General features: G+C 41.8%; 1 protein-coding gene across 1 annotated transcript in view; it reads left to right on the plus strand.

The window, feature by feature from the left end:
* The window catches only part of arhgap32a (Rho GTPase activating protein 32a), a 58,157-nt gene extending 50,152 nt beyond the window's left edge, over positions 1-8,005 (plus strand). The window contains exons 19-23 of the mRNA XM_088346206.1: positions 2,877-3,025; positions 3,124-3,198; positions 4,245-4,580; positions 4,651-4,746; positions 6,130-8,005. Of these exons, the coding sequence (XP_088202332.1) occupies positions 2,877-3,025; positions 3,124-3,198; positions 4,245-4,580; positions 4,651-4,746; positions 6,130-7,838 (2,365 nt within the window). The 3' untranslated portion in view covers positions 7,839-8,005. The remainder of the gene's footprint in view (positions 1-2,876; positions 3,026-3,123; positions 3,199-4,244; positions 4,581-4,650; positions 4,747-6,129) is intronic.
* Positions 8,006-10,853: the final 2,848 nt, after the last annotated feature.

Consider the following 10,853-nt stretch of genomic DNA (forward strand, 5'->3'; position numbering starts at 1 on the left):
ATTTGCATAAGCTCAGGCTAGCTCGTGTGGGATGTGTTTTTGCATCTTATTTATGTTTTAAATCGGCTGAGTGTATCTTTGACTACACGTAGGGCCATTAAATTATTATCAGCGGCTTGATTCCGAGACATGTCGGGAAATGTCTGAGAGTTGCCGCTGTTTACAGTGTTCAGAGTCGGAAAAAGCTTTCTCATCACTGGCTCCGACCCGGTTGCTTATCCAATCAGAGGGCACAGCGTGGGTAGCGGGAGGAGAGGGGCGGAGGCGTAAGAGTGGTGGAGAGACAGCTCGGGGGTTTTAGCAAACATAAATAATCGGCTAGTCAAATGTATAAAAACGCCGATACCGATATCTGTCAAATTCACAAATATCGTTGCCGATAATCAGCCAGCCTATTAATCTGTCAACCTCTACTACATAGCACACGAGATTATTTGTCACACTCCTTAAAAATGGTATTTTCTGATAAACTTTTCAAATGTAACGCGCACAGACTATAGGACGCATGGAATTGAGATTACACAAAGAGCTACGGTACAAATATACATACAAATATATAAATATATGTAATTTAGGATAATTAAACATAATGACATCTGGTTTCACCACTAAAATGAATTCTAGCAACAAACAATTCAACTCTATGTAACATACTACATGCCGACATTTCTTGTGTTAATATCATGTAAATTGTAACTATAGCCTTATCCTCCTTGTTTTATAACCTTATCTTCTCTGTTCCTTTATCTTTTTGGCTTTTTACCTCACTGTGAATGTGTGAAACTGGAGTGTCATGCCCAATTTCGTTGTCACAATATGTTAACCCATTTTGTAACAATGACAATAAAGGTATATTCTATTCTATTCTGTGTTAAACACAAGGGCCACCTGAAGACCACTCTTTTTTTCAAAGGCAGAACAGTTACCGTTTGCAGTATCTTTTAACAACAATTCAAACAAGAGTAATTCATTTTGTACAAAATGTTACCATAAAGAAAAAGGTATTCTTTCAAGCAATCACAATACGTTTCATCCTTAAGGACAATTACTGTCCAAAGGATCAACAAAATCAGATTCGCATTGAGCATTCTAAAGTAGGCGGCTAAGTTGTTGTCAAAGTTCAGCAAGTTTCCTTTTAGCAACTAAAGATTACCATGTTAACCACCAAAGATAATTCTAGGTGTATGGAAGCAACATTTTAAGAGCAATAAAATATTTCTAACAGGGACAATTTAGCGGCTGGCCTCCTAAGCATAATCATTAACATTCAATAGTAGTTTTGCCAAAATTGTTGCTAGAAATGGCACCTAGCATATTTGAGGTTAGCATTAACCGATAATAAGGCAACCACACACGTTGATGTGTCAGTAAAATTTGGATTCAATATAAATGATACCTAACTCAAATTCTAGTACATATTTAAATCAATAAAACATCGGTGTATAGAAGCAGCATTTGAGGAATGATCACTGAAAAGTGCAATTAAAATTCGGAAAACATTTTATATGTAGTTATTTCTTAGTAGTTTATGGTAAATAGATAGATAGATAGATAGACAGATACATTATTCATCCCCGAAGGGAAATTCACATTTCCAGCAGCATCCCTGAGCTGAGAACAGTACAATAATAAAGCCAAAAGAATACAATATACAAATACCCAATGTGACGTGCAAATGCCCACTGTAGCGTGTTGTATATAATATCTAAATAGTGCTACACAGAATACATATTGCAATAAAATTCGTTAATATGCAATGTAGGGGGTGTGGTTTAATGTGGGCTTTTACTCTGCCGGGTAGAGTTAAAGAGCCTCATGGCATGAGGAAGAAAAGATCTCGATATATACGACCTAATAAATCCAATCATTCTCAAGTGCCTTTGTAGGTAATATAGTGCCCCCTCTCTCTTTTGTAGTTGAGATTTAAACTGCGAAATATTCCATACAGTAGATGCAGCGCCATTCAATTAAAATAAATATCTCTGTTTTACGGAACAGGTTCCTATTATTACAGTATAGTGTTACTAAAGAAGATGCTAGCATTAGCAGCTATCGTCTTCTATATCAGTATTAGTGGCTAATATTACCGTCACCGACATTGCTGTATGATATGATAATGACAAATAGCTGGTTTTCAAATTGACTGTGTTTTATTCTGTCCTGAATTTATAAATTAAATTTTATTACATATCTAAATAAGTAAAAATGTTTTTTTTCCTGTTAAACGCGGCATTTGAGAAACGATCACTGAATAGGGGCAGCACGGCGGAGCAGTGGTTAGCGCGTGTGCGGCACAGTTCTAAGGTCTCGGGAACCTTCTGTGTGGGTTCAAATCCAGCTACCGGACTACCTGTGCGGAGTTTGTATGTTCTCCCCGTGCTTGCGTGGGTTTCCTTCGGGCACTCCGGTTTCCTCCCACATTCCAAAAACATGCATTTCAGGTGAATTGGCTGGTCCAAATTGTCCCTAGGTGTGAATGAGCGTATGAGTTGTCTGTCCCCGTGTGCCCTGCGATTGGCTGGCAACCAGTTCAGGGTGTCCCCTGCCCACTGCCCGATGATTGCTGGGATGGGCTCCAGCACCCCCGCGACCCTACTGAGGATAAGTGGTGCAGCTAATGAGATGGGATGAGATAAGATCACTAAATAGCTCAATATGGATTTACAATCATTTTCTCCACGTATTAATGTATCATAATCTGAGGGGAACAAGGTAATCTATGGTAAATTTATGATCTTAAAATATTTTGGATGTAAGGTATGGTTAAAAAAACTGATTAAAGAAATAATGTATCGATCTATCTTTTTTGATTTTGAGGAAAATTGCTCAATTCAAGTTTTTTGTAGTTTATACAGCACCCTCTCTCTCTTTTGTAGTGTTAAGCGGGGTTCTAGCAAAGCCAAGAAGTCTCCTGTGGGCAACTGGCTGTCCTTCTTCCACTTGGGTAAGTCGCACTCTGTGTCCAAGCGTAAGCTGAAGCGACACCCCAGCGAGCCCAACCAGATAAAGAGCATCGCACTGCCAGGTGTGCTCAGTGACTCTGCAACGTGGCCTGTTTTTTCATATTTGCTGTGGTCTTTTTTGTTTTTATGATGCTTATGAATCAAATTTGTTCCGCAATAGGTGGAAGAGGTGACAGCGGTACATTACGATCGACAAAAAGTGAAGAATCTTTAACATCGCTACAAAATATTGAAGGTAAATGTTTTGTATATTTACCGTACTTTCATCACCATATGGCGCACTGTGGTATATTTGGGGCTGAAACAAAGAATGTGTTACGCTTGGTTGAAAAAAATGAATAAAACAACAGTGAAATACTATTTGCAGCTATATCACACAAATGCATCGTTAAAAAAATAATGCGTTGTGATTTCAGGATTTTTCTTTTTAGTTTATCTCTCTCACAGTGGAGATGCACCTTCGATAAAAATTTCAGACCCCTCCATGATTTCTAAGTGGGAGGAATAGCAAACTAGCAGGGTGTTCAAATAGTTAGTTTCGGTAGCCTAGATGGTAGGGTGCCCGCTCTGAGACTGGGAGGACGCTGGTTCAAGCCTCGGCCGAGTCATACCTAAGACTTACAACATTGGTACTCATTGCCTCCCTGTTTGGCGCTCGGCATGTAAGGGTTGGAATTGGGGGGTTTGGTCACCTAATGACTAAAAAATGGCTACGCCCTGTTTGGCTGCGGCTGCATCGCCTCGTTAAAATTTAACTGTACGGGTCAGGTGTATCGACATTTCGTTCTGTGTGCATGGTTACAAAGAATGACAATAAAAGTAAATTCTATTCTTCTTTTATTCTATTCTATTCTTAATTGGCTGGTCCATATTGTCCCTAGATGTAAATGAGCGAGCGAAATGTTTGTCCCTGTGTGCCCTGCGACTGGCTGGCAACCAATTCATGGTGTCCCCTACCCACTGCCCGAAAACAGCTGGGATGTGCTCCAGCACCCCAGCGACCCTACTGAGGATAAGCGGTGCAGATAATGGATGGATATATTTTATTTCTTGACTCTAGAATTTGAAATATGTTGCTGCTAATGTCATTGCTCTATTTTTCATTGCACTATTCTTCTGATGCACTCATAACTAGCACTAACTACCTTGTAGATATTCTTTGCCAATTTATCCTAACATTAATTTTCATCTTATATTTCTTTTTTATGTCTTTTTAACAAGTTTATGGGGTGTCATGACTTATTTTGTTGTAAAAAGTTGTCACTTGTCATCGCCTTCCAGGAGAGCCTCCAAAGTACCAGCATCTCCGCCTCCGCTCAACTAGCGAGGTTGTGCCCACATCAGTCAGAGAAGACCCATCCAGAACCAGAAGCAAACCGTCCTTGAGTCGACCCAGCACCGATGAACTCTCACCGCCGCTGCCGGAGGACGACATCGATCTTTACCCGCCCGTAGCAGGGATGTCCTCCTTGGATTTCGACCCCATGTCCTTCCAGTGCAGCTTGGCCTCCGGGACTCCCCGAGCGTTGCGCAGCAGAGAAGGACACAAATCAAAGCGGAGCGAGTCCGACGCCGCCTCCACGGATAACCTCAGCAGCCCAGCGCAGCTTCAAAAAGGTAAGAAGGAAATGCCCAGAAAGAAAAACCCGTCTTCCTCAGCTACCACGGTCACATGTTCTCCACACAGCGGAAGCCCTCGCTCCTTATCGACATTGCAGCCCTCGCAGTTCAGCGAGTCAAGCATCCGCGCTTACGGACTCCGCCCAAAACTTGCCAGACCCTGGTCAGTAAAACTTTCCTTTAAAGCCATCACATCTTGCACAGTGCGGCCGGAAAGTTATGACTGAGCTTCACTTTTTCTACATCGGATTGTGACAGCCTCATTCCAAAATAGTCTTCCTATAATTTATATGCACGAAAACCCTCATTAACGATGTTGTTTTATATGTATATATATATATATATATATATATATATATATATATATATATAATATACATGTACATGTCTAATCTTTAACATTACATGTACAATTCTTTGAGGAAAGGGAGTTTTACAACAAAACTCACAGCAAATAATGTTTAATGAAGGCAATATTTTGCTCAGTTTTACTAATATAGTTCTTTATTTTTATTTTCCTGGAAGAACTAATACATGTTTATTTTATTGTTTTTATGGAGGCTTGATTGTAGAATGTAGTCAATAGAATAAAATACTTGCATTAATTCAGTATTTTATAAATGGACAGTTACCAAATGTTCTTTATCGTGTACTTAAAAAAAGGGATTTGAATTAGTGGTTTAAGGTGTCCCTAAAAAGTACAATATTTTCTTTATCAAGTATAATGCCCAACTAAGTTCAATGAGACATTGTGGCTTATTTTCCAATGTGCGCCCGTTTGCTGTTTTCTTACTTTTAGCAAAGCTGTTTGGGGTGGAACACGTTAGTTAAAAGGAGTGGGGGTTGAGAGTGACTTCATGCTCCTCCCCACGGTTTTAATTTGTTTCTATTTATAAGGGTAGAATTAAATTAGTGAAAGCAAAAAAGGCCTGTTTTAAGTACAGTCCAAACGCGAACCAGAACCTCAAGAGGAAAAATGAGTTTATTAGAGCGTGTCTAAGAAATGCACTTGCTTGCACACGTATCATTAGGAGCTTGACCAAGGCTGCAATGATGACACATGCCAGGAGATGGCAACCTCGACTAAGAAGTTCCGTACAGCTCATTTAAGTAATTTGAGTGTTAGATTTGAAATGGTGGCTTTTTTGCACGAGCTATGAGAGTTAAATATATTTGAAATCAATTATTGTTCTGAAATTTTGCTAATTGTTTCTTTTTTTTAATGAGTGGAGGTCCCTTTAAACATGTTAAAGGGTTAAAAGTGAGATATATTTTTAACCAGTTCTAGTAGAGTGTAATTGATTCAGTGCCAGTCCCAAAAAATGACATGCATTGAAGCTCAATGATATTGAGGACTTATGGAATAAGGCAGTGGTATAAAATGTAGAAAAAGCAAAGTTGTCTTAATACTTTCCTCATGCATTGTGCATAGTTAGCATTTTACTGTAGATTCTTATGAAAGCTTTTGTGTTCTGTCCCATCACGTCTCACCATAGCTTTGTTTGTCTTGTCATACTGTAGCGTTGTTTGTCTTCTGCCCCCCCAGGAGCAGATAGACTTATGAGTTCAGTGTCTATTCTCCCTCCTCACCCTTCCCCGACGAGCGCCGCCCGCAAGCTGGCCCTGGCGCTGGCCGAGTCGGCGCAAAAGGCTAGCAGCGGCTCGCAGAGGAGAAAGTATCACCGCCCGGCTCACCCCCTCCAGAGACAGGAAGCCGAGGACCGGCCTGCTCGGCCATCGGCGCTGGATCTCAAAGCTGGTTCTCAGCCTTACTCAGGCACCCCCTTGTGGCAAACGCCGCCGTATCTCTACACCGGCCAGGAGAGTAACTTCACGCCCAACGTCAGCCCGTTAGGCTCGGGGAGTTTGGACTCCCCGACGGATGAACCGACCTACCAAAGTGTGGGGGTATCTACGCCCTCCCCGCACAGCCCCTTAGGTTCCCCTGTGTACGCCAACGCCGACTCCATCAACATCTTCAACTTCCGTGCCGTTCTGGCTGAAACCTCCGTTCCTGCCTCTGTAGATGAGGTCTTACCTCGGCATTTACGATCCTCGTCGTTTAGTCGCTACGGCTACAAACTAGACGACGTCTACCGTGACCGACCTGTTCCACAGGTCCCTTCGGGTAGGGTACCCCAATACCCCAGACTCGATGCTCTACCTTGTCACCTCTCTGGGCCTGGCCGGATTTATAGGCAGAGCTCAGAGTACCGCGGTACGTCCTCTGGGTATGGACCCTCCGCCTTGCCTCAGTATAGACGATACTACGGTGGAGAACATCTTATGGGACCCGGGCAGCCCCTGTTGAGATCTGAAGATAACTTCCCTGGCATCAGGAGGGCACGCTCCTTCCACACCCCGCAAAGTACTCGTTACGAGCTATCTGCCGTCGACATCCTGCCTGATTTCTACCCGGAGCAGGATTCAGCTTATCAGAGGCCGTTTCGACCCCACATAGAAGATGTTAGCTTCTTGCCGGCGTTCTATAACCCTTACCCGGATTTCAACCGTGCACGTTATCCTCTTAATCCTTCCCAACGTAGTATCCGCCAAAGGCAACCTTACAGAGCACGGTCTACCAAGGAAAGAGCGCCCTCAGAGTTTTACTATCCCCCACTGGATAGGGAGCCTTTGATAAACAGCGGGGTTTACCAAACTAATAAGAAAATTTCCCCCTACAAAAGTCCGGTTTCACCGGCCGGCTCATCGGGGAGAGAGATAATGCACATCAGGAGCAAGTCGGACCCGGGTAACGGGATGCTGTTGGCTGCCGAACCCGCACCGACGCGCCGTGTTCCTGCAAACGAAAGTGCCCCTCAGCAGCATCAGCAAGCGGCACTCCGCAAGATCCCCTCGCTGCCTGAAAGGGGCTTCGCAGAGCTGGGCCAAATGGATCCCTACAAGAAAGTCCAAGCCGGGATCCTTAGGAGGCCTGAGCGCTCGCAGAGCACCCGGGAGAACCGCCACCGATATCCGCACCGCCTGGTCACGTCTCCCATGGACGAACAAGTCGGGGCTTTTTCGTCTCAGGCTGGTAGGAGGACTCAAAGCACGAAAGCGCGGTCCGCGCAGTACGAACATGCGGCAGGTGGGTTCTACGCGGCTCCAGGACCTAAAAGATCTGGGGTAGGGTACTTACTGAGTACGGACGGCGGTGCCCCACCCGCCCACGGACACAGACTGCAATCGAAGCCTCGGGTTCAGGAGAACTTTTATCAGCCGGCAGTCAGGACGCACGCCGTTCGTGAATGACGCTCGGTGATTTTTATGTCAAAAGTGAAGACAGCACTTTATCCTTTGCCAGACCATTTGACTGTTTTTTAAGCCTCTCAGTTATCCTGCTGGAGCTGCTTAAAGCTGCCACTAGGGGGGAGACGCATGCTGCTAGTGTAACCTTCAATGTTTTTTTTTTTTTTTTTTTTTTTTTTTTTTGGGAAGCGGAGCTGTGGAACCTATGGCCTGCATTTGACCGCTCACACAATCCAGAATACAAACAAATCAAACAACCATAACATTAAATAACTAATGACCAAATTTATACTTTTTAAAAGTGAAGCTCTTTTGAGTTACACATTTATATTTTATTTCATTTTGAAAAAAATCAGCCTTACTGTAATTAGACATACCAGATTTGACCCTTATAGAAAAAACAAGTCATGCAAGCAAAGACAATAGACAATAATTTTGGTGCTATTATTCCGCACCTTTAACATCAAATTGGCCATTATTCAAATTCTTATTGCCAATAAAAGATAACTGTGGAAACCTCAGGGAGCTATTAATTTAAATATTCAGTTAACTATCGGAAATATGCTCATGACATTACAGTTTATCTATTCCTTTTTTTTTTAATTCAGTGGAACCTCGGTTTTCGAACGCCTCTCAGTTCGAACAAATCGGAGTCCGACCAAAAATTTCGAGAAATTCTTGCTTCGCTGTTCGGTCAAAAAAATCGGAGTTCGAACGCCGGTAATGCGTGAGTGCGTACACTAGGGTGCGATGCTGAGCGGCGTACGGGTGTTTTAGCCCCTTATTATGCCTCCGAAGAAAGTCAGTGCAAGCAGCAAAGTTGTTACAGGTGAAAAAAAAAAAAGTAGTGCGTGCAACTATTGCATATAAGAAAGAAATAATAGCAAAATATGAAGGAGGTGTGCGAGCGCCTTCTGCTGACCACCACAAAGGTAAGAAATCCTATTCATAAGATTACGATAACGCGAACGTACGATTAGCCTGGGTTAGCTTTATGTGGGTGTTGGAACGGAGACCAACATTGAGGGTGTTGGAACGGAGCCCCCTTTCCAATGAACCGCTCACCACTTGTTGTGGAGACCCGGGTGCTAAATGACTTGTAAACGACCTGATTTTTTTATTTTTACACATTCATGTTGGCGTAATCTTTCGTACGGAAGATTACAATAACGCGGACTTACGATTAGGCTGGGTTAGCTTTATGTTTACGTTAAACATTCATGGTAAACATTCAGGGTGTCGGAACGGATTAAAACGATTTACATTATTTTTAATGGGAAAAATGATTTCCGTGATCGAACAAATCGGTTTTCGAACAGGGTTCTGGAACAAATTATGGTCGAGAACCGAGGTTCCACTGTATAATAATAAAGTAAAGATATTTGGAAACATCGATTTATTGTAGGAAACTCTGGTGCTACGGTATTTACTAAGTAGAGTTTTACTCATGACTGTTATTGGAGCATACTTATGACTGTGATGATCCTTTAAATAAAAATAATCATAATTTTGTTCATCCCAAAATACACAAAACATATTTCATGTTATATGTTATGTTATCACTGCTGTATCATAAAATATAGCTATGAAATTGGTTCATCATATAAATTGACCCCCAATAATGTTTTTTTTTACTAAATATGTCGGTATTAAATGTTCTGTGGCTTTTACAGTATGTAAAAAAAATCTTATTTTTGGTGAATATTTTTTCATCCTGAAAGAAGTTAATATTGGCGATAAGCTCTTTCCCCACGACAGCGACAATATGTGGAAAAAGCACTCAAATAATGTTAGGGGTTCAGATTTTTAGCAAGAAAATTTAGATTTTAACGCAATGTGCATAACAAAAGTACAACTACTATGACCAATATTTATTGATTAATAAATGTCTATTTTAATCATTTTTAGGACAACTACAAAAATTTGGTAAATAACAGCTTCTTGAAAATAAAGTTCTGTTTTACATCAATATTATTCAACGGTTAAAATGCTCAATCCTCAGCTGCATGCTTTGAATGGCAATATAATCAACACGGTAAAGGGATTTTGTAATCGATTTGATGAAATTGGAACGTTAGCTTGTTTTAAGAATATATGTTGGTAGAGAAATAAGTGGTGGATATTTTTGTGTTAAAAAACAAATAAATATATGTATTTGGAGATACTTAGGCCTCCGAGGGTCACATTACTTTAAGCGGCCGCCATATTGGATTACAAGCGACATAGGAAGAAAATGAAAATACAAGTTTATTGGCATACTTTTACTAATTTAGACGGGGTTTCGAAGAAAACTTGAAGGTAATTAACAATATAGACCTGTATCCAATGAAAAACGACTAGTTGTCATCACATTTTGGTCATCCATCCATCCATTTTTTGCAACACTTATCCTCAGTAGGGTTGCGGGGGTGCTGGAGCCTATCCCAGCTATCTTCAGGGCAGTGGGCAAATGGAGACATACAATTCACTCACTCATTCATACCTAGGGACAATTTGGACCGGCCAATTAACCTGACGTGAATGTTTTTGGAATGTGGGAGGAAACCGGAGTACCAGGAGGAAACGCACGGGGAGAACTTGCAAACTCTGCAAGGGGCTGCACCAACCACCGTGCCCATCCTGGTCATTTTAGTGCAATTTCCGGTGATCGTAAACTACCGTAAATTCCAGACTACAAACTGTTACTTGTTTTCTAAATTTTAAACACTGCACCTTAAAATATGATATGGCTTATTCTTTTTTCTTTTTTTTTTTGTCGAGACGAATGATGTCGATGCACTTCCCGCAGATCTCTGTCTGGTTGCCTCAGCCGCCTCCAAACAGCTGGCTTAGAACTCATGCGGACCAGGGAATCCGACTTCGATTCAAACAAATAATCGCAGCAGATGGTAACGGGATTTGATTTCTGCTCAGTGCTCTGAATGTGAAAGTGAAGAAATTCAATGAAGCGGGGATAAACGGCAGGAGTAATAATGACTCACTTCGATAGCGAAGTGCTTCGTCTTCTAGTTATGGAGC

The sequence above is a fragment of the Urocampus carinirostris genome, chromosome 10, assembly GCF_059441175.1.
Source record: "Urocampus carinirostris isolate Australia breed hairy pipefish chromosome 10, RoL_Ucar_1.0, whole genome shotgun sequence".
NCBI lineage: Eukaryota > Metazoa > Chordata > Actinopteri > Syngnathiformes > Syngnathidae > Urocampus > Urocampus carinirostris.